We start from the raw sequence: 24,110 nt of genomic DNA, 5'->3' as shown, positions 1-24,110 counted from the left end.
AAGGGCAGGCGTTTCTATTCCTGTGGAGTTGGAGGATGCCACCTTCTAGACACCTGGATACTTTTACCAACCTGGAAGTTCCCACGATTTTTTTGTGACTAAGTTTCCAGTTTCCAGTTGGAAAACTGAATGCATTTTCTGGATTAAACTTCCACAATGGAAAAAAAAGAAAAGAAAAGAAACATAATAAAAATTTTAAAAAAATATTTCCATAATGAACAACGCTCAGGGTTTTAATTTTCGCAGTTAATGTCTTTGCTTAACAAAAAGATGTTTTTGTTTTTGTTTTTTGAGATGGGATCTTTCTGTTGCCCAGGCTAGAGTGCAATGGGTTGTCCTTGGTTCACTGGAGCCTTGACCTACCCAGCTTAAATGACCCTCCTACCTCAGCCTCCTGAGCAGCTGGGACTACAAGGGCATGCCACCACACATGGATAATTTTTGTAAAAGCGGTTTTGCCATGTTACCCAGGCTGATTCTGAACTCCTGAGCTTAGGCAGTCTGCCGCCATCTGCCTCCCAAAGTGCTGGGATTACAGGCATGAGCCACCATGACTGGCCAGTGTTTTTTGTTTTCACTCATATCTTTTTTTTGTTTTAAAAATCATGGCTGGGCATGGTGGCTCATGCCTATAATCCCAGCACTTTGGGAGGCTGATGCGGTCAGATTACCCAGGAGTTCAAGACCAGCCTGGCCAATGTAGTAAAACCCTGTCTCTACTAAAAATACAAAAATTAGGCCGGGCGCGGTGGCTCAAGCCTGTAATCCCAGCACTTTGGGAGGCCGAGGCGGGTGGATCACGAGGTCGAGAGATCGAGACCATCCTGGTCAACATGGTGAAACCCTGTCTCTACTAAAGGTGCAAAAAATTAGCTGGGCATGGTGGTGTGTGCCTGTAATCCCAGCTACTCAGGAAGCTGAGGCAGGAGAATTGCCTGAACCCAGGAGGCGGAGGTTGCGGTGAGCCGAGATCGCGCCATTGCACTCCAGCTTGGGTAACAAGAGCGAAACTCCTTCTCAAAAAAAAAAAAAAAAAAAAAAAAAAAAAAAAAAAAAAAATTAGACAGTTGTGGTGGCGGTTACCTGTAATCCCAACTACCTACTTGGGAGGCTGAGGCAGGGAAATTGCTTGAACCCAGGAGGCAGAGGTTGCAGTGAGCCAAAATCATGCCATTGCATTCCAGCCTGGGCAACAAGAGGGAAACTCCATCTCAAAAAAAAAAAAAAAAAAAAAATCATTCATGTTCACTGTAGAACATTTGGAAAATTCAAATGAGTAGAAAAAAGCACCCCCCCCAATACTTTGTAGAGAAATGTATCTTAACAATTTGGTTTATTTCCTCATGGCCTTTATCTTTCCTTGTGTACAGTTTTACTTTGTTTCCATTGTTGCTAAATAAATAGAATGATGCTTTCTGATTTACAACTTACAGAGCTGATTTCATGTACTTCTAACAAGCCTGTGAGGTTCCAACAACTATGATACTTTATCTCCTCTGGGAACTGCATGGGTGGGGCACATCACCCTGTTCTGTGTTCTCCTGATAGAATGCCTGTTTCACAGCACCATGGTCAGCTTTAAGCAGTATCTTTGTGATTGTATAGATCATTTCAGCCTTTCACATTGTCCTAGAACCTAACTCCTTTTTTTTTTTCTTTTCTAAACTCCAGAGCTTCTGAACATGTCCCCGCTCTGTGAGCCCACAGTGATCTGTTTTGCCTGCTCCCAACTTATGCATTCTTCGAGTCTTGGTAACCGATGATTTGTCTGCTCAGGCTCTAAAGGATCAGTTGGACAGGATCCGAAGTTAGGTAGCTCGGGATGCATCAAGGTGAACCTGGGAAAACCGTGAGCTGCAGTGCTGACCGGACTGCTTTTCTGAATCAGCTGAAACTTCTTTATGGCCCTAATTTTAAAAGCTCCTTGGAGGCAACTCAAAATCCAGAATCTTTTCAATTATTATAAGGGGAATTCTGAAGTTCTCATTAAACATACGGATGTCTCAAGCTTTGAAAAGAGCCAGCATGCCAAAGGCGAGAATCCCAGGGCATTGCCCACATGGGTGTGATCCCTTGATAATTGTCCAACAAATTCAGCATGCGTCCCCTGGGCATGACCATCTGCTGGGCACAGTTCCAGAACCCTGAGACATCTTGGGATTCCTGTGGTTTAGGAAAGACCTTTAACTACCAGCTGGTAGTTGTCTCAGCATTCTTCAAATAGTCCAGTCTTGTTTATTATTATTTAATTTTATTTTATTGCTGCTGTACTTGGAGAATAGTCTGGTCTTGAGGCCTTTTCACTGTGATCTGTTCTGGTGTATGGTTCCCACCAGCGTGAAGCAGAAGGATGACTTTGGTCTGTTGGTGGGACAGTCTTGAAAGAAGGAGCCAAATGTGTGGAAGTCTGTGGGAAGAGAGAGCCACCTAGCATGTCCCCACTGAACCAGTCGGCAGAAGGCCTTCCTCAGGAGGCCTCCAACGGATCCCTGAATGCCACAGAAACCCTAGGGGCTTGGGATCCCAGGACCCTCCAGGCGCTCAAGATCTCCCTTGCCGTGGCCCTTTCCATCATCACACTGGCCACAGTCCTCTCCAATGCCTTTGTACTCACCACCATCTTTCTCACCAGGAAGCTCCACACCCCTGCCAACTACCTGATTGGCTCCCTGGCCACCACTGACCTCTTGGTTTCCATCTTGGTCATGCCCATCAGCATCGCCTATACCATCACCCACACCTGGAACTTTGGCCAAATCTTGTGTGACATCTGGCTGTCTTCTGACATCACATGCTGCACGGCCTCCATCCTGCATCTCTGTGTCATTGCTCTGGACAGGTACTGGGCAATCACAGATGCCCTGGAGTACAGTAAACGCCGGACGGCCGGCCACGCGGCCACCATGATCGCCATCGTCTGGGTCATCTCCATCTGCATCTCTATCCCCCCACTCTTCTGGCGGCAGGCCAAGGCCCAGGAGGAGATGTCGGACTGCCTGGTGAACACCTCTCAGATCTCCTACACCATCTACTCCACCTGTGGGGCCTTCTACATTCCCTCGGTGTTGCTCATCATCCTCTATGGCCGGATCTACCGGGCTGCCCGGAACCGCATCCTGAATCCACCCTCACTCTATGGGAAGCGCTTCACCACGGCTCACCTCATCACAGGCTCTGCAGGGTCCTCGCTCTGCTCACTCAACCCCAGCCTCCATGAGGGGCACTCGCACTTGGCCGGCTCCCCTCTCTTTTTCAACCACGTGAAAATCAAGCTTGCTGACAGTGCCCTGGAACGCAAGAGGATTTCCGCTGCTCGAGAAAGGAAAGCCACGAAAACCCTGGGCATCATTCTGGGGGCTTTTATCATCTGCTGGCTGCCCTTCTTCGTGGTGTCTTTGGTCCTCCCCATCTGCCGGGACTCCTGCTGGATCCACCCGGCCCTCTTTGACTTCTTCACCTGGCTAGGCTATTTAAACTCCCTCATCAATCCAATAATCTACACTGTGTTTAATGAAGAGTTTCGGCAAGCTTTTCAGAAAATTGTCCCTTTCCGGAAGGCCTCCTAGTCTTATTCGGTGATGATACTTGTTATCTTTGTGTGCTGTAACCTAATTAGGATTGTCTTTTTTTTATTTTCTGAGACTTGGGTTAATTCATGATATATTGAGTCTTGGTTCAATCAACAGAATTGTTCTTTGTTCTTTTTCCTGTTGTTTTCTTCTGAGCCACTAAAAACTGGAGAGCTGTTGGTGGGGGTGGGGTGGAGGACTGAAGACTTCACTTAGCATAATATTTTATTTTATTTTATTTTTTGAGACAGAATCTTGCTTTGTCACCAGGCTGGAGTGCAATGGCGCGATCTCGGCTCACTGCAAGCTCTGGCTCCCGGGTTCAAATGATTCTCCTGCCTCAGCCTGCCGAATAGCTGGGACTACAGACATGTGCTACCACGCCCAGCTAATTTTTGTATTTTTAGTAGAGGCGGGGTTTCACCATGTTGGCCAAGCTGGTCTCAATCTCTTGACCTCATGATCCGCCCACCTCAGCCTCCCAAAGTGCTCAGATTACAGACATGAGTCACCACGCCCATCCTATTTTCTTTTTTTTTACACAGAGTCTCACTCTGTCACCCAGGCTGGAGTACAGTGGTGTCATCTCAGCTCACTGCAACCTCCACCTTCAGGGTTCAAGCCATTCTCCTGCCTCAGCCTTCCGAGTAGCTGCAGACGCCCACCACCACGCCCAGCTAATTTTTATATTTTTAGTAGAGATGGGATTTTACCGTGTTGGACAGGCTGGTCTCAAACTCCTGACGTCAAATGATCCCCCCTTCCTTGGCCTCCCAAAGTGCTGGGATTACAGGCATGAGCCACTGAGCCTGGCCAACATAATATTTTCACAGTTCCTCTTTGCTGGAAGAAATGTGACCTATGAGATTCCCTGTTGATACAGTTCAGGTGACATGTTGTCTGACTATAGAAAAGACCCCAGGCTCAAAGGGAAGGCTTTCTGATCTACCTGAGATCTATATGGAGCTTAAAGGAGGGTGGATAAGATTAATGACCTGAGCTGAAAGAGAATTTGGAGCTGGGATGGGTCTCCATTCTGTGTGGCACCTTGATTGGAAAATAATATCCATGCATTTCTTGCACTGAGTCTTACTTCGATTAAATATCTCCCAGTTGCCCATGAAAAGAAAGTATTTGCAGTGCCGATGATATAGAGTGACTTGGAGAGAGATTCAGAGGTTAGGGGCAGGGCAGGTAGGATGATTGGGACCAGATTGACTACCCTGTATCCTTCCTTCTTCCCCAATATCCCTGCACCACCTTCAGGTTTGACGTTAAAAACCCATGATCACCCCATTGAGGTAGACTGATGGGCTTTAGATGCCCCCCAAGCTTTGAGTGGGACACCATTCTGAATTTTTTTTTCCTCAATTATTTTTTTACGTCTCTTTCTTATTGGAGATCTGAAAATGCATTAGAGATGTTGAGTCTTGTCAAATAAAAAGCATGAGATGTCATGGCCAGTAAAGCCTTTGGGTGATTTTTCCCCCCTCCCTGGATGTAGAAACCATTCAACTCGATTCAGTCTCTAGCATTCGTTGGGCACCTATCACATGCCAGGCCCCACGCCCCAGCCTTGGCACTTATACCTCCTAACAGGATGTGAGAAAGAAAAGATAGTGTGATGATTAAGAGCTCAGAGGCCACATTCAGTGGCTCACGCCTGTGATCCCAGCACTTTGGGAGGCTAGGGCGGGAGGATTGCTTGAGCCCAAACCGGCATGGGAAAGGTAGCAAAACCCTGCCTCTACCAAAAAATACAAAAATTATACAGACGTGGTGGTGCACACCTGTAGTCTCAGCTGCTTGGGAGGCTGAGGTGAGAGGGATTACTTGAGCTTGGGAGACTGAGGCTGCAGTGAGCCATGCCCATGTCACTGCACTCTGGCCTGAGTGACAGAGCAAGAGCATATCCCTCAAAAAAAAAGAAAGACAGACAGACAGAAAAGAAAGAACGAAAAGGCTCAGGACCCGATGCCTCAGCTCAAATCCAAGTGCAGCCAATTTCTCCCGGATGAAACTGGACAAGTTCTCTCCTCCCCTCCTCTCCCCTCTCCTCCCCTCCTCTCCCTCCTCTCCCCTCCTTCCTTTTCAGACAAAGTCTCACTCTGTTGCCCAGGTTGGAGTACAGTGGCACAATCAGGGCTCACTGCAGTCTTGACCTCCCAGGCTCAGGCTTCTGAGTAGCTGGGACCACAGGCTCACACCACCATAAAATTTTTTTAAATTTTTAAAAATTTTTAAAATTAGAAATGAGGATCTCACTGTGTTGCCTAGGCTGGTCTCAAACTTCTGGGTTCAAGCAATCCTCCCGCCTCTGCCTCCCAAAATGCTGGGAATACAGGCATGAGCCACCACATCTGGCCTAGACAAGTCTCTTGATCTCTCTTTGTCTCATTTTCAACTATAAAATGGGAATAATAATAGATACGTTATTGTATAAGTTACTACAATGCTTGGCACAAGAACGCTTAAACTGACCTACTCAAGGTCAAACAGCAATATAAAAATAACAGCTGCTATTTATTAAGTGCCTATAATGTTCCTTGCATACATTTATTAAGTGCCTATAATGTTCCTTGCATACATTTATTAAGTGCCTATAATGTTCCTTGCATACATTTATTAAGTGCCTATAATGTTCCTTGCATACATTTATTAAGTGCCTATAATGTTCCTTGCATACATTTTCCCATTTACTTGCCATCTTGATTTTAGAGATGAGGTAAAGAAACCTGCGTATGGGCTGGGTGTGGTGGCTCATGCCTGTGATCCCAGCACTTTGGGAGGCTGAAGCAGGAGGACTACTTGAGCTCAGGAGTTTGAGACCAGCCTGGGCAACATAGGGAGACCTCGTCTCTAATTACAACAAAAATTAGCTGGACATGGTGGAGCAGCCCTGTAGTCCCAGCCACTTAAGAGGCTAAGGTGGAAGGATCACTTGATCATCCCACCAGAGGCTGTGGCTACAGTGAGCCCTGATCATACAGTGGAGTGCAGTGGCACTCCAGCCTAAGAGACAGAATGAGACCCTGCCTCAAAAAAAAAAAAAAAAAAAAAAAAAAAAAAAGAAAGAAAGAAAAAATAAAAAAGAGGCTGGGCATGGTGGTACACACCTATAATCCCAGCACTTTGGGAGGTCAAGGCGGGCAAATTACAAGGTCAAGAGATTGAGACCATCCTGGCCAACATGGTGAAACCCTGTCTCTACCAAAAATATAAAAAGTAGCTGGGCATGGTGGTGGGTACCTGTAGTCCCAGCTACTCAGGAGGCTGAGGCAGGAAAATTACCTGAACCCAGGAGGCGGAGGTTGCAGTGAGCCGAGATTGCGCCACTGCACTCCAGCCTGGGTAACAAGAGCAAAACTCCGTCTCAGAAAAAATAAAAATAAAAGTAAAAAATCAGGCAGATGTGGTGGCATGCACCTGTAGTCTCAGCTACTGGGGAGGCTAAGGTGGGAGGATTGCTTGAGCTGGGGAGGTTGAGACTACAGTGAGCTATGATCATGTCACTGTACTTCAGCCTAGGTGACAGAGCCAGATCCTGTCTCAAAGAAAAAAAAAAAAGGCCAGGCGCAGTGGCTCACACCTGTAATCCCAGCACTTTGGGAGGCCAAGGCAGGCAGATTACAAGGTCAAGAGATAGAAACCATCCTGGCCGCCGGGTGCGGTGGCTCAAGCCTGTAATCCCAGCACTTTGGGAGGCTGAGGCGGGTGGATCACAAGGTCAAGAGATCGAGACCATCCTGGTCAACGTGGTGAAACCCCGTCTCTACTAAAAATACAAAAAAAAAAAATTAGCTGGGCATGGTGGCGCATGCCTGTAATCCCAGCTACTCAGGAGGCTGAGGCAGGAGAATTGCCTGAACCCAGGAGGCGGAGGTTGCGGTGAGCCGAGATTGCGCCATTGCACTCCAGCCTGTGTAACGAGCGAAACTCCGTCTCAAAAAAAAAAAAAAAAAAGAAACCATCCTGGCCAACATGGTGAAACCCCATCTCTACTAAAAATTTAAAAATTAGCTGGGCGTGGTGGCATGCGCCTGTAGTTCCAGCTACTTGGGAGGCTGAGGCAGGAGAATTGCTTGAACCTGAAAGCAGAAGTTGCTGTGAGCTGAGATTGTGCCACTGCACTCCAGCCTGGCATCAGAGTGAGACTCTGTCTCAAAAAAAAAAAGAAATTAAAGATAAACTTTTTCTCATGACCGTGGGGAAGCCTGTGTTTGGAGACTTTCTCTTCTTCCTGCCCATCCCTGTGATGCCCCTAATTTCTTCATGCTTAGTCACAGACACACACACAGCATGATGGGGACGATGCTGAGAGAGGGTGGTGCTGATTTCTGTCTAGCACAGAACTCTGCTAATTTCTCATGCATGTAAGTGGGCAGACACTGCCGAGTGCCTGCCCTGCGGCCAATCCTGTTTCCTGGTCACAGGACCCTACGTCCATTTTTTTGTTTTTGTTTTTGTTTTTGAGGTGAGGTCTCACTATGTTGCCCAGGCTGGAGTACAGTGGCTATTCAAAGGTGTGATCATGGCACACTACAGCCTGGAACTCTTGGTCTCAGGTGATCCTTCTGCCCCTGCCTCCCAAGTAGCTGAGACTACAGGCACGCACCATCACACCAGGCTTCAGGTCAGCTTAAATGGCAATGGGGCCCAGCCTGTCAGAGGTGAATCCTGAAGTTTGACTAAATACTTGTCAAAGTATTTTGACAAGTGGGCACCATAGCCCACCTCTGCTTTCTCGGCCAGGCTCCTTAAGGTGCATGTCACTGTCCCATGATCGCTCATCAGACTAGAAGCACTGCAGACTATTTCATTGATCTTTGTACTCTTAGTATCTGGCACACAGCCAGTGCTCAATTAATGATAACAGCTAGCGTCTATTGAGCTCTTACTGTGTCCCTAGGTACTGCCCTCAGCATTTTATGAGCATTAACTCACTTAACCTGCATGAAGTTGGTCCTATTACTGTCCTCCAGATGAGGAACTGGAAGCCCCAAGAAATAAAATAATTTCACACTGCTGATAATGGGTGGAACCAGAATTCAAGACACAGTTGCAGCCTAGAATCCTCATTCTTAACCCCCAGTGGATATGGCCAGGGCCAAAATCGCATGTGCCTTTGAGGAGAGCATAAAGTAGTGAAGGAAGCACTGATCTGTGAACCAATGAACCTGTTTTTCCACTGTCTTGCTTCATGTCTCTCTGCCTCAGTTTTTTCTGTACAATGTGGATAATAATAATGTCAACCTCAGGGTGGCTGGGGCCTGTGCTCAGCTTTGTAGCATTCAACCCGGGGGATGTTATTGAATGAGACTAGGCCACAGTTAACTTATAAGGAATTAACTTTTAAAAAACCACACACACGGCTGGGCGCGGTGGCTCACACCTGTAATCCCGACACTTTAGAGGCCGAAGCGGGCAAACACCTGAGGCCAGGAGATCGAGACCATCCTGGCCAACGTGGTAAAACACCGTCTCTAATAAAAATACAAAAATTAGCTGGGTATGGTGGCATGTGCCTGTAATCCCAGCTACTTGGGAGGCTGAGACACACACAAAACACTCACACACACACACACACACATACACACACACACACACCACAATGCAACTATGCAGACCACCAAAACAAGCCTGTGAGCCAGGTTTGGCCTCTAGGCCACCAGTTGGTAACCTCTGTTCCTCCGCAATGATCCTCCCCATGTTACTGACTAATTTCTGTTCTCCATACGGGAGCTGGATCCCTCACGGAGCTCACAGTTTATTTGGAGACCAAAGTGCATGAAACAGATTACAAAGCCAGACAGCCTGTCCTCCACCGAGCCTGTGCTGCACGCCTCTCCTCCAGGCTCCTCAGGTGCATTCCAGCCACTTGTCACAGGAAGAGGTGGACTCGGGGGGAGGAAGGCAGACGTGTCCTTTTTACACAGTCACTGGCAAGGATAGATGTGAGTAGTCCTCCACATCTGAGGGTCTTAGGATAGTGCCTTCACCTGTTTCCCCGAGCCCCCTGTATTTTGCTCTCAAGGGGAGGAGTAGGGTTTCCAGACCTAGAGGATATCAGATGGGAGAGGGCCTTCAAGGGCATCCAGAACAACCCCAATCAGATCACTAACATCAGAGCAGCAGCTCATGCATCATAATTGGTGAAGTGGGAACTACTATTATCCCCATTTTGCAGATTGGTAAACTGAGACTTAGAATGGTTAAGTAATTCACTCAAGGTATCGCTGCAACTAAATAGAAAAGACAGACAGGCATGATAGCACAAGCCTGTAATCCCAGCACACTGAGTGGCTGAGGTGGGTGGATTCCTTGAGCTCAGGAGTTTGATACCAGCCTGGGCAACATGGTAAAACCCCATCTCTACAAAACAAACAAACAAACAAACACAAAAACTAGCCAGGTATGGTGGCATGCACCTGTAGTCCTAGCTACTCAGGAGGCTGAGGTGGAGAATCCCTTGAGTCTGGGAGGTCAAGGCTGCAGTGAGCCATGTTCATGCCACTGCACTGCAGCCTGGGTGACAGAGCAATACTTTGTCTCAAAAAATAAAAAGAAAAATAAATAAATAGCAAAGCCAACATTTACATCTAGCAGTATGACCCGAGAGCCAGCATGGCCAGCCACCTGCCTTGGCAACACTTGTACCAGTTGTCAAGAGGGTGCTCATCACCTTTCTGTATTTTTTTTTAACCATAGCAACACTAACCCAGGACCACTCAGGCACTAGGCCTTGCACTTGGTACGATTTATTTATTTATTTATTTATTTATTTATTTTAGGCGGAGTTTCGCTCTTGTTACCCAGGCTGGAGTGCAATGGCGCGATCTCGGCCCACCGCAACCTCCGCCTCCTGGGTTCAGGCAATTCTCCTGCCTCAGCCTCCTGAGTAGCTGGAATTACAGGCACGCACCACCATGCCCAGCTAATTTTTGTATTTTTAGTACAGACGGGGTTTCACCATGTTGACCAGGATGGTCTCGATCTGTCGACCTCGTGATCCACCCGCCTCGGCCTCCCAAAGTTCTGGGATTACAGGCTTGAGCCACCGCGCCCGGCCAATTTATTTATTTTTGAGACAGAGTTTCACTCTTGTTGCCAGGCTGGAGTGGAATGGTACAATCTTGACTCACTGCAACCTCCACCTCCTGGGTTCAAGCAATTCTCCTGCCTCAGCCTCCCGAGTAGCTGGGATTACAGGCACCTGCCACCATGCCTGGCTAACTTTTGTATTTTTAGTAGAGATGGGGTTTCACCATGTTGGCCAGGCTGGTCTTGAACTCCTGACTTCAGGTGATCTGCCTGCCTCAGCCTCCCAAATTGCTGGATTATAGGGATGAGCCACCATGCCAGGCCCCCGAGGCATTTTAGACATGCCTTCTATGATTCCCTCATAACAGTCCTGCATGTTCCATATTATGTCCTTTTTATATGTGAGAAACTGAGGCTCAAAGTCGTGAAGGAACTTGCCAACCTTATAAAGCACGTTAGGAACAAACCGAGATCAAATGCATATTTGTTCTTTATCCAGCTTCGACTGAAAGCTTCCCTTGGTTTTGGGGGAAGAAAAATCTGTCTCCCAGAAGTGGCAGCCTCTGGTTCCTGGTTCTCAAAGCCCACATGCTCTCTTCAGATGTTTGAAGGTGGACGCATTGTACCCCCTCAGTCTTTTCTATACCAGAGTCAGAGAGTGACTTCTTCAACTGTTCTCCATAAAATGTGATTTTGAGGTCCCCCAGCCATCATCCTATTCATCATCCGATGGGTAAGTTATACTTTCTCCATGTTCCAATCAAAGTTCTAATCCCAAAATGGAACACAGTTCTCTAGACATGGACAGAAATGACTCACTCCCTCACTGTACACACAGTGCTTCTATTAATACAGCCCCAAACCCAATAAAGCATCTCCTATGTACAAAGCACTACCTCATGCACTTAGGATAGAGTGAACAAGCCAGCAACTTCCCCCACCTCCTGGAGCTTACCTTTTGCTCACTGAGCTTCGGAAGAGGAAGAGTCAGTTTAGACATGAATCCTGGAATGTCAGAGCTGGTAGGGCCCAGGCCCCTCCTACCTTTTTCTTTCTTTCTTTTTTTTTTGAGATGGAGTCTCACTCTATCACTCAGGCTGAAGTGCAGTGGCGTGATCTCAGCTCACTGCAACCCCCACCTCCCGGGTTCAAGTGATTCTCCTGCCTCAGCCTCCTGCGTAGCTGGTACAAAGGTGCACCACCACACCCAGCTAATTTTTGTATTTTTAGTAGAAAAGGGGTTTCGGCCGGGTGCGGTGGCTCAAGCCTGTAATCCCAGCACTTTGGGAGGCCGAGGCGGGTGGATCACGAGGTCAAGAGATCGAGACCATCCTGGTCAACATGGCGAAACCCCGTCTCTACTAAAAAAAAATACAAAAAATTAGCTGAGCATGGTGGCGCGCGCCTGTAATCCCAGCTACTTAGGAGGCTGAGGCAGGAGAACTGCCTGAACCCAGGAGGCGGAGGTTGTGGTGAGCCGAGATTGCACCATTGCACTCCAGCCTGGGTAACAAGGGCAAAACTCCGTCTCAAAAAAAAAAAAAGAAAAGGGGTTTCACTATGTTGGCGAGGCTGGTCTTGAACTCCTGACCTCAGGTGATCCACTCGCCTTAGCCTCCTGAAGTGCTGGGATTACAGGCGTGAGCTACCGCAGCTGGCCTCCTGCCTTTTTTAAAAACAGATGAGGAAACTGAGCCCAGAAAGGGGCAGTGACAGACCCAAAATTCTTTTTTTTTTTTTTTTTTGAGAAGGAGTTTCGCTCTTGTTACCCAGGCTGGAGTGCAATGGCGCGATCTCGGCTCACCGCAACCTCCGCCTCCTGGGTTCAGGCAATTCTCCTGCCTCAGCCTCCTGAGTAGCTGGGATTACAGGCACGTGCCACCAGGCCCAGCTAATTTTTTATATTTTTAGTAGAGACGGGGTTTCACCATGTTGACCAGGATGGTCTTGATCTCTTGACCTCGTGATCCACCCGCCTCGGCCTCCCAAAGTGCTGGGATTACAGGCTTGAGCCACCGCGCCCGGCCCAAAATTCTTAAGTGCGACAGAATTCACTTCTGCCTTTCTCATAACCTCTGGCACTGGTGAGACCTGGGGCCCTATAGAGAAATGTGGGCTGGGGTGAAAAGTTTGCTCTTGAAAATTTTGCTGTTAAGTGGACCCACCCTAGACCTCCTTAGAGCTTTCTTCAGAAATCAATTTATTTTAGGTATGGCCACCAGGTGGCGCAGGGACACCAGGAAAAAGTGCGGAAATCAAAGGTGGGTGAGCTCCTTCCTCTTTAGGTCAATTTTCCTGAGCAAGGGGGAATGGTGAGGAGGGGAATAGCAAAACCAGCCCGGTGTGGTGGCTCACAGCTGTAACTGCGGCACCTTTGGAGGCTGTGGTGGGCGGATCCCTTGAGCTCAGGAGTTTGAGAACAGCCTGAGCAACACGGTGAAACCCCTGTCTCTACAGAAAACACAAAAACTAGCAGGGTGTGGTGGTGCATGCCTGTAGTCCCTGTTACTCAGGAGGCTGAGGTGGAAGAATCCCTTGGGCCTAGGAGGTCGAGGCTGGGACAGCATTATACTGTATACAATGTACATATACATATACATATACATATACAAACATACACATAGGTGCATTCTGCCTCATTCCAGGAGGTAGCATGGAATCATGGCTAAAAGCCTGGATGCAGGCATCACACAAGACAGGGTAGGAAATCTTGCTTCCTTTTGCTGCCGGGGACCTCCCTGACACCTACCTTATCAGGTAGCCTCTGACACTTAGATTTGGGTACAGCCGGGCGCGGTGGCTCACGCCTGTAATCCCAGCACTTTGGGAGGCCGAGGCGGGTGGATCACAAGGTCAAGAGATCGAGACCATCCTGGTCAACATGGTGAAACCCCGTCTCTACTAAAAATACAAAAATTAGCTGGGCATGGTGGCACGTGCCTGTAATCCCAGCTACTCAGGAGGCTGAGGCAGGAGAATGGCCTGACCCCAGGAGGCGGAGGTTGCGGTGAGCCAAGATCGCGCCATTGCACTCCAGCCTGGGTAACAAGAGCGAAACTCCGTCTCAAAAAAATATATATATAAAATAAAAATAAAAATAAAAATAAATAAATAAATAAATAAATAAAAATAGATCTGGGTACAAGATAAGGTCCTTGGCCAGCCAGGCACGGTGGCTCCCGCTTGTAATCCCAGCAAAGGCAGGCGGATCATTTGAGGGCAGGAGTTTGAGACCAGCTTGGTCAACATGATGAAACCCTGTCTCTATTTATCAAAAAAACATTTTTTTTTTAATTTTAAAAAGAATAAAAAAGATAAGGTCCTCATTTTTCAGAGCTCTACACAGAGTTGGAGTTGCTGGTGCCCTCTTTCTGACTGGTCCCTTTTCCAGACAGTTGATGGGCAACTCCAGTCCAGCAGAGAAGTTTCTGCCAGAAGGCAGGAAGTCTCTGCTGCCACTCAGAGAAGGTGAGGCTAATGGAATCCAACACCTTCTTCGCCCAGGATAGGCCCGAAAGCTCTTCGGCACTTCTGTTCGTCTCACAACACACGGATGTACAAAGGGCCTGAGGCTGAAAATAACGAATGATTCAAGGGTGCTACGAGTTTAGAGTTTGGGGGTGCTGCAAGTCTAGAGTGCCTGAGAAGAAAGAGAGGGTTGGAGAAGTAAGCCAGGCCTTGGGGACTCGACCAAGCTATCTACTTTGAACTTTACCCTGGGAGCAACAGGGAGCTATTGAAGATTACTCAGCAGAGGAATGATACAGTTAGATCAGTGTTGAAAGCAATCACTCAAGCTGTGTATAAAAGAAGGAATGGGCTGGGTGTGGTGGCTGACGCCTGTAATCCCAGCACTTTGGGAGGCCGAGCTGGGTGGATCACTTAGGGACAGGAGTTCAAGACTAGCCTAGCCAACATGGTGAAACCCGATCTCTACTAAAAATATAAAAATTAGCTGGGTGTGATAGCGCACACCTGTAATCTCAGCTGCTCGGGAGGCTGAGGCAGGAGAATAGATTGAACTGGGTAGGTGGAGGTTGGAGTGAGCTGAGATCACACTACTGCACTCCAGTCTGGGTGATAGAGCGAGACTTCATCTCAAAAAAACAAAAACAAAAGAAAGAATGGAGGTGGGGGAGCCTGGAGGCAGAGTCCAACCAGAAGAACTGCAGGCTGGAATGGGTGATGACAATGATGGCTTATTTTTCATCCACTCAGAGCTTCTCATCGGCCCAGGGGCACTCCAAAATTTGTCTGGCTTGCCCAGGAGATAGCTCCCACAGGGTAAGGGGCTGTTCTGGGGCCAGAGAGGAAGAGTGGGTGGTCCCACCAGCAGGTGTATCCTAGGAGATCTTTGGATGTAATCAGACGGCCTAGAAAGGCAGGTTGGCTAAGGAGAGAAGCACGATTCTGGGTCAGGTTGGAGGGCAGAGGCAGTGTCCTATCTAATGGTTAGGAACACATAATGGCACTAGACATCATCTTGTGGTAGAGAGGTGAAGCCCCGTCTCTACTAAAACTACAAAAAAATTAGCTGGGCAGGGTGGCTCGTGCCTGTAATCCCAGCTACTCAGGAGGCTGAGGCAGGAGAATTGCCTGAACCCAGGAGGCGGAGGTTGCGGTGAGCCGAGATCGCGCCATTGCACTCCAGCCTGGGTAACGAGTGAAATTCCGTCTCAAAAAAAAAAAAAAAAAAAAGATGCCTCCTATCAGTCCTTCTAAGTGTGAACTTCCAGGTAAGATTCCCTAGTCACCTCTAAGCACTTAATTTGTGTCAAGTTCTCAGTAAGGCTCTGAGAACCCAGAAACAAATGAGACAAGGTCATGGCCCTTCAGTTACTCAACTGAAATGCGGAAGCAGGCTAGAAAAAGTCTGAGCTCTGGAAATGGGAGACTGGAATTTAATTCCTAGCTCTGTTTTATTTCATAGCTGTGCAACGCTGGAGAAGCCACTTGGCCTCTTGTTTCTGTTTCCTCATTTATGAACTAGTAACAACAGTTATCTTCATAAATTACAAGAACCCAATGGCAAAATATGCCCGGAGCATTTGTAGCACAGCGCCTTCTATGTAGTAAGCAGGTTATTTTATTAGCAGCAATATTTTTATGATGACCTTGGATAAGTCACTTCATTTTTCAAAGCCTCAGCTTTCTCATCCGTAGGATGGAGTTAACGCTGACATCACGGGGTTGGAATCTTGCTGTGTCGTGGGGTCTGGAGCTGCCATTTCGTCTCTCCGCTTCCTCATGGGGTAAGTGGGTCGCATCATGCCCACTTGATCGCGGACGGAAACCAGCCCCATTCTGCGCAGAGGAGGAACCTGAATTAACAAGGACGCGATTTCCTGGCTGCGCTCCCGGAGAAGGAGGTTTGCGCTGGGTCCCATCCCCCGGCCGGTCCTGCTCAGGAAACGCGGAGAGAAAGCCAGGAACCAGGCCTGCCAGGCCCTGCGGCCCCTCAGCGCCGTCCCTCCTCCCCGGCCCTCGGCTGCAGGAAGCCGGCTGGCGGGAACGCCCTGCCTGGTGGGTGGGAAAGGCCGAGAGCGCGCCCGGCACCGGCGGCTTCCCAGGCCCGCGGCGGGCGGGCGGCTTGGAGCTGTCACTGCGGCAAACTGCAAACATGCCGGCCCCCTCCCCCGCCGCCCGGCTGCCTGGTGCAGTCCGCCCCTGAGTATTTCATCAAGTGCCGCAGCCGGATTCATGGCTCACTGGCGCAGGAGCGGAGAGAGGCTGAGTCCCGCCAGTGCCAGCGCCCCACTCGGCACGGAGCGCACGCCACTGGGGGCCGGGCTGGGGAGGGAAGGGTGTCCAGCCCTCTCTTTTGGCAGGTGAGATGCTGAGGCCTGAGGGTTTCTAGGTGAGTGTTCAAGGTCATGGCTAGTAAACAGCGGGGCCGGGATGCAACTCAGGGTCTGTTGCACCCTAAAGTTTGTGTCTTGGGTCTGTGGTTCTGGTCCAGGTTCTTGAGGTATTGCGGGGTGGGCGTGGGGGGGTGGTTATATTCTTGCAGCACCTCAAAGAACCGGAGTTCTGTACCTGGGGTCTACCGATGGCCTCTCAGAGGTCTTGTGCACCCCTTGAAATTGTGTAACATGTGGTGTCAGTTGCATTTTTCTTTGAAGTTTCAAAGGTGTCAGCAATCCAAAAAGGGTTAAGAATTTATAGGTCTCTGCAGGGCATGGTGGCTTATGCCTGTAATCTCACCAATTTGGGAGGCCGAGGTGGGAGGATTTTTTGATTCCAGGAGTTCGAGACCACCCCCCTCCCCTTTACAGAAAAATTTTAAAAATTAGCTGGACATGGTGGCACACGTTTCTGGTCCCAGCTACTTTGGAGGCTGAGACAGGAGGATTGCTTGAGCCCAGGAGTTTGAGGCTGTGGTGAGGGGTGATTGTATTACTGCACTGCAGCCTGGGTGACAGAGACCAGACTCTGTCTCAAAAGACAGAAACCAAAATACTCAAAAAATCACAGCTCTCCAAGCCCGCTATGAGGACTCCAGCTTCATGAGGGCTTGAGGTTCCTCTATGTCTACAGCCTCTTAAGAACATTCCTGCAGGTCCCCGGCTGTTACTCTGTAGCAACTTGGGGACCTCTGCATGATCTCGGATCTTTCTACTGGCTTGAGACTCTTTCTATAGGGTCTTGAGATCTCTCTGGGGATTTGAGGTCTTTATGGGGTCCTGGTGTGTCTTCTGCAGTTCTGAGAATCTCACTATAAGGTCTTATGGTCCTCCATAGAATGAATTCTAAATCTGGCTCTCAGGATGTCTATGAACTCTCTGAAATTGTAGGTAAGATTTTATGGGTCTGTCTGTATACATGGGATTCTGGAGAGAGATTTCATAGATTTTACCAGATTCTCAAAAGGATCTGTGATTCCCCCAAAAGCTGGGAAAAAATATTGCTTTAGAGCATGCATTTGGACAGGCTTTTCTCCTTTCTCACCAATAAAAGTCAAGGAAGTAGGAGACCGGGCACAGTGCTCACACCTGTAATCCCAGAATTTTGGGGGAGGCTGAGGTGGGTGGATCATTTGAGATCAGGAGTTCTAAACCAGCCTGGCCAATATGGTGAAACCTCGTCTCTACTAAAAATACAAAAATTAACTGGGTGTGGTGGCACACGCTTATAATCCCAGCTACTTGGGAAGCTGAGGCAGGAAAATCGCTTGAACCCAGGAGGCGGAAGTTGCAGTTAGCTGAGGTCATGCCACTGTACTCCAGCCCAGGTGACAGAGCAAGACTCTGTCAAACAAACAAACAAACAAAAGTCAAGGAAATAAAATGTGATAAAAGGTGGAGGAAGGAAATAAAAGACAATGTTTTCTAGTAGAGTATGGGCTTTGGAGTCAGGCATTCCTGGGTTAAAATCCCAATTTTCCCACTTACCAGTTGTGTGACCTTGAGCGTGTTCCTTACTCTCTCTGAGCCTCCAGGCCACCTCCTCTAGGAAGACTTCTTGGATCCTCAATTCAGTTGCCCAATTCAGCTTCCCACCCTGCATCCTCCAAGCCCTCCTGGCATGTGGCCTGATTCTTTGCAGCACTTAATGCAATTGTTGTTAAGTAATGCTGTTTAATGTTGTCCTGTTTCTCCACTCCTCCAGTCCAAGAAACGTGGAGCTTTTGCTGTATTGCAGTCTGTGTAGTGCCTGGCACATGTTAGGCACTCAGCCATTTCTTGTGAAATAAATAAAAGATCAAAGGAATGGAGGGATGCAGGCCAGATACTGTACTAGGGGCAGAAAGGGATCAGAAATTAATAAGCATGATTCCTATCATTGAGGAAGTCCCAGGCTGGAGGGGGAAATAAGATGCATGTGAGAAAGACTGTCCTAAGTGCGCTAATGGGGGACGAACAGTAATGGAGGAAAACACTAGTGGGAAAGCACCAAGACATCCAAAGATGAGTGAGACCTAGTCCCTGAAAAGCTGATATGCCTTTCTTTTGTATTATGTGATACAATTTACAAAGCACTTACCATACATGAAATAGCTAGGTGTACATTTATTCTGCAGAGGTGGGAAAACTGCTCCTGAGAAGAATTCATTGACTTGCCCAAAGCCATCCAGCCAATAATGGCTACCAGAGTGCATACATTATTTGCTTTGGAATACAGCCCATTTCCTCCAGGACTTGGGCTCTGATACTGCACACGTTTTGGTTGAGATCCTACTAGATGTGTGACCAGTAAGTGACTACCTGTCTGAGCCTGTTTTCCCAGTCTGCAAGATAGCAATAATGACCCCCTGTAACCTTTAAGAGATAGTACATGCAATATACTAGCAATAATGACCCCATAACCTTTAAGAGATCGTATCTGTAAAGTACCCAGCATGATTCTTGGTTCAGCATAAAGGATCTATAAATGTTTGCGGAATGAACGAGTGAATGCATGAAATGCACGTAGTAGTGGTTGCCCTTGAGACATGAGGAAGCAAAGGAGTGGAGGGAACTTAAAATCATGCCATTTGGGGGTGGTAGGAGAATTGAGGGCGATTTTATTCCTTCCTATTCTCACTTTCTGTGATTCTTGGCAGACTTTGCACTGGCCTCAACCATACTGGGTAATCATTGATTGTTTGCAAACCAACAAAAGTGAGCCAACTCCAGCTTGGTTGGCATTTTTTTTTTTGATGTATATCTTTATTGCCTTTTTTTTTCTGATGACACAGTAATGCTGCTCCTTGTAAAAAATTAAATTGCAGAAAGATATAATGAGTGAAAATGAAAGTGCAAGTTTAGACATGGTAGACACAAGGTACTGACATATTGTGATTCTTGGGAAGGTGTGAAAGGGGCCTAGGACACAGTGTGATGGTGAATTTTAAGTGTCAATTTGACTGGGCTAAGGGATGCCCAGATAGCTGGTAAAACATTCTTTCTTTCTTTCTTTCCTTTTTTTTTTTTTTGAGACAGGGTCTTGCTCTATAGCCCAGGCTAGAGTGCAGTGGCATGACCTCGGCTCACTGTAACCTCTGCCTCCCGGGGTCCTGGTTCAAGCAATTCTCCTGCCTCAGCCTCCCAAGTAGCTGGGATTACAGGCATGTGCCACCATGCCCAGCTAATTTTTGTGTTTTTAATAGAGACGAGATTTCACCATGTTGGCCAGGCTGGTCTTGAATTTCTGAGCTCATGATCCGCTCAACTCAGCCTCCCAAAATGCTGGCATTACAGGCATGAACCACTGCACCCAGTCGTAAAACATTATTTCTGAGTATTTCCAGGAGAGGGTAATATTTGAATTGGTAGGTTGAGTAGAAAAAATTGCCTTCTACCAATGTGGATGGGCATGAACCAATTCATTGAGGGCCCGACAGAACAAAAAAGAGGAGGAAGGACAAATTTGCTCTGTCTTCCTCAGCTGGAACATCCATCTTCTCCTGCCCTTGGACATTGGAGCTCCTGGTTCTCAGACCCTTGGACTCTGAGACTTACACTAGCACTCCTCTGCCCACAAACCCCCATTCTTAGCATCACCAGCTTTTCTGGTTCTCCAGCTTGTAGAAGGCAGGCTATGGGACTTCTCTGCTTCCATAATCTTGTGAACCAATTCCCATAATAAATAAATTTAATCTATATATATATATATATCTCATGTATATTATATATACATCGTGTATGTGTGTGTGTGTGTGTGTATGTGTGTGTGTGTATCTATATAGTGAGACCCCCTCATCCATACTATTGGTTTCTATTGGTTCCGTTTCTCTGGAGAACTCTGACTAATAAAGACAGAGAGAAAAAAAAAATTCTGCCTGCTTAAAAGTCTTTTTGTCCTGGCCTTGTCATGGTTTCTGGGACTTCTATGAGGTGTCTTACTTTTGGATGGTGGCATTGAAAGCTCAAATGCAACCAAGGGCTAGAGCGAGGGGAGAAAGATAAAATTGTCTTAGCATGGGCTCTCCTGTAAGTCCCTGAAGAATGAGATGAAATCTGTGGAACTTTCTATTGCAGTATGCACAGTTGGGTCAGATGCCACTGCTGGTCTACCTTATAGCTGTATTTTTACTCCCTTTCCCTACATAGCAAAATCTTTCTTTTTTTTTTTTTTTGAGACAGAGTGTCGCTCTTGTTACCCAGGCTGGAGTGCAATGGCGCCATCTCGGCTCACTGCAACCTCTGCCTTCTGGGTTCAAGCAATTCTCCTGCCTCAGCCTCCTGAGTAGCTGGGATTACAGGCACGCGCCACCATGCCCAGCTAATTTTTTTGTATTTTTAGTAGAGACGGGGTTTCACCACATTGACCAGGATGGTCTCGATCTCTCGATCTCGTGATCCACCCGCCTCGGCCTCCCAAAGTGCTGGGATTACAGGCTTGAGCCACCGTGCCTGGCCGAGCAAAATCTTTTTGAAAGTTATCAACTTACGCCGGGCGCGGTGGCTCAAGCCTGTAATCCCAGCACTTTGGGAGGCCGAGGCGGGTGGATCACAAGGTCGAGAGATCGAGACCATCCTGGTCAACGTGGTGAAACCCCGTCTCTACTAAAAATACAAAACATTAGCTGGGCATGGTGGCACGTGCCTGTAATCCCAGCTACTCAGGAGGCTGAGGCAGGAGAATTGCTTGAACCCAGGAGGCGGAGGTTGCGGTGAGCCGAGATCGTGCCATTGCACTCCAGCTTGGGTAACAAGAGCGAAACTCCGTCTCAAAAAAAAAAAAAAAAAAAAAAAAAAAAAAGAAAGTTATCAACTTACATACACAGAGAACAGCAAAGCCGGCTAGGCACAGTGGCTCACACCTGTAATCCCAGCACTTTGGGAGGCCAAGGCAGGTGGATGGCTTGAGCTCAGGAGATGGAGACAAGCCTGAGCAACATGGCAAAATCCCATCTCTACCAAAAATACACGGTAAAACATTAGCTGGGCATGTTGGCAGGCACCTGTTGTCCCAGCCACTTGGGAGGCTGAGATGGGAGGATCACTTGACCCTAAGAGGTGGAGGTTATAGTGAGCCAAGATCATGCCATTGTACTCCAGCCTGGGTGGCAAAGTGAGAATCTATCTCAAAAAAAACAAAACTAAGGCCGGGCGTGGTGGCTCAAGCCTGTAATCCCAGCACTTTGGGAGGCTGAGGCGGGTGGATCACGAGGTCAAGAGATCGAGACCATACTGGTCAACATGGTGAAACCCCGTCTCTACTAAAAATACAAAAAATTAGCTGGGCATGGTGGCGCGTGCCTGTAATCCCAGCTACTCGGGAGGCTGAGGCAGGAGAATTGCCTGAACCCAGGAGGCGGAGGTTGCAGTGAGCCGAGATCACGCCATTGCATTCCAGCCTGGGTGACAAGCGAAACTCTGTCTCAAACAAACAAACAAACAAACAAACAAAAAACTAAAACCAAAACAAACCCAGCAAAGCAAAAAGAAAGACCAAAGCTGAAAGTTCTCTATTTAGCTCTTATTTATTAAATAGGGACAGGGACTTTCTGTGTCACTCAGTCTGGAGTGCAGTGGTGAGATCATAACTCACTGCAGCCTCTTAGCTCCTGGACTCAAGCAATTCTCCCTCCTCAGCCTCCTGAGTAGTTAGGACTATAGGTATGAGCCACCATGTCTGGTGGTGGCTCACACCTGTAATCCAGCACTTTTGGGGGCTGAGATAGGCAGATCACGAGGTCAGGAGTTCTAGACCAGCCTGACCAACATGGTGAAACCTGTCTCTACTAAAAATACAAAAATTAGCCAGGCATGGTGGCACATGCCTGTAATTTCAACTACTTAGGAGGCTGAGGCAGGGGAATTGCTTGAATCTGGGAGGTGGAGTTTGCAGTGAGCCGAGATTGCACCACTGCACTTTAGCCTAGGTGACAGAGTGAGACTCTGTCTCAAAATAAAAATAAAAAAAAAAATAAAAATTTGGCTGGGCATGGTGGTTTATGCCTGAAATCCCAGCACTTTGGGAGGACAAAGCTGGAGGATTGCTAGAGCCCAGGCTTTCGAGGCCAGGCTGGGCAACATGGTGAAACCCCCTCTCTACTAAAAACACAAAAATTTTCTTGGTGTGGTGGCTCATGCCTGTAATCTCAGCTACTTGGGAGGCTGAGGCAGGAGAATTGCTTGAACCTAGGAGGCAGAGGTTGCAGCAAGTCCAAATCCTGCCACTGTACTTCCCACCTTGGCCACTCAAAGCACTGGGATTATAGGTGTGAGTCACTGTGGCCTATTTAGGTTTTTTTCTTTGTTTGTTTGTTTTGAGATGGAGTCTCACTCTGTTGCCCAGGCTGGGGTACAGTGGTTCAATCTTGGCTCACTGCAACCTCCACCTCCTGGGTTCAAGCAGTTCTCTTGCCTCGGCCTCCCAAGTAGCTGGGACCACAGGCGCATACTGCCAATCTTGGCTAATTTTTATTTTATTTTTTTGTATTTTAGTAGAGATGGGATTTCACCATGTTGTCCAGGCTGGTCTTGAACTCCTGAGCTCAGGCAATCCACCAGCCTCGGCCTCACAAACTGCTAGGATTACAGGTGTGAGCCACCATGCCTAGCCCTATTTGGTTTTTTTATAGTCCGCATACTCTTCTATGCATATACTGAGCATATATTTCAAATTATAACTATCGAATTCTACTACACTGTAATTTAGCAACTTACTCTTACTCTTTTCACTTAACTATACCATACCCAATAGACACCTTTTATTGCATAATCATACAAATCTATGCCTTTCCTGCCAAGCATGGTGGCTCACGCCCTGTAATCCAAGCACTTTGGAGGCCAAGGCGGGCGGATCACCTGAAGTTGGGGGGTTCAAGACCAGCCTGACCAACATGGTGAAACCTTATCTTTAAAAAAATAAAAATAAAAAGAGAGAGAGAGAAACAAACAAACATCTATGCCTTTCCTTTTACTAATGGAGCCTCTTGAGGGCAGGGCTATTATTTAGCTCTATTTCCAGTTCAGAGGCCAGCCTATGGGAAGTCTTGCTGGGAGGACGAGGACATGTTCAAACAGTAACAGCAACCACTATATCCTGGCATGAACTAGTTAACAGGCCCTGAACTAAGCTCTTTCACATGTTTAACCCGGACAGGCACTGTGAGAAAGGTACTATTACTTCCATTTTGCAGATGAGAAACTGAGGTAGAGACTTAAAAGCCCAAGGTTACATAACCAGTAAGTGGTGGATCTGGGTTTTGAATCCCGATTTTCCTGTGCCAAAGCTTTTTCTATAAATAAATGAATACATCGTTGCTGGGATCATGGGTCCCACGGAGAAAGTTCTTTGTTCAGAACCTCCCTTGTCTGTCCTGGGTTTTTCCTTCCAAGGGTTTGTAGTACTTGGAATCAGCTTTAGTCCTTAGGAGCAATTCAGTAAAGTTCCTTCCTTTGCCTCCAGCAATCTTATGGCCATGCTTACTTTTCACAGGAAGTGGTGTTTTAAAATCTTTTTTCTAAAAATAAGCTATAATTCATTAGGGGCTTTTGAGGACTGGGCCAGGCATTTCAGGATAGCCATGTGCCTGCCTGCAGCATAGGAAATTAATCAGAACCCCAA

At 47.6% G+C, this 24,110-nt stretch overlaps 2 protein-coding genes across 4 annotated transcripts in view; both read left to right on the top strand.

The window, feature by feature from the left end:
* Nucleotides 1-1,683: 1,683 nt before the first annotated feature.
* Nucleotides 1,684-3,735, top strand: HTR1D (5-hydroxytryptamine receptor 1D). Its single transcript, XM_003934885.4, has one exon. It carries the CDS (start codon nt 2,433-2,435, stop codon nt 3,564-3,566), a length of 1,134 nt encoding a protein of 377 aa, XP_003934934.3. The 5' UTR covers nt 1,684-2,432; the 3' UTR covers nt 3,567-3,735.
* A 12,103-nt stretch (nt 3,736-15,838) lies between these two features.
* Nucleotides 15,839-24,110, top strand: part of LUZP1 (leucine zipper protein 1) — a 105,692-nt gene continuing 97,420 nt past the window's right edge. The window contains exon 1 of one of the 3 annotated variants that reach the window (XM_074380261.1): nt 15,839-15,979. The gene's annotated coding sequence lies outside the window, so the exon portion shown is untranslated. Of the gene's footprint in view, nt 15,980-16,169; nt 16,468-24,110 lie in introns of those variants that run through there. The other 2 variants (XM_074380262.1, XM_039473597.2) reach the window with 2 other exon arrangements.

Source organism: Saimiri boliviensis, chromosome 11 (assembly GCF_048565385.1).
Source record: "Saimiri boliviensis isolate mSaiBol1 chromosome 11, mSaiBol1.pri, whole genome shotgun sequence".
In the NCBI taxonomy this organism is placed as follows: Eukaryota; Metazoa; Chordata; class Mammalia; order Primates; family Cebidae; genus Saimiri; species Saimiri boliviensis.
Note: the sequence above shows the minus strand (reverse complement) of the source record. Positions and strands in the feature narration are given on the sequence as shown.

What these genes read in the sequence shown, in the direction of transcription:
- HTR1D (XM_003934885.4), top strand. Translation starts at nt 2,433, where the DNA reads ATGTCCCCACTGAACCAGTCGGCAGAAGGCCTTCCTCAGGAGGCCTCC.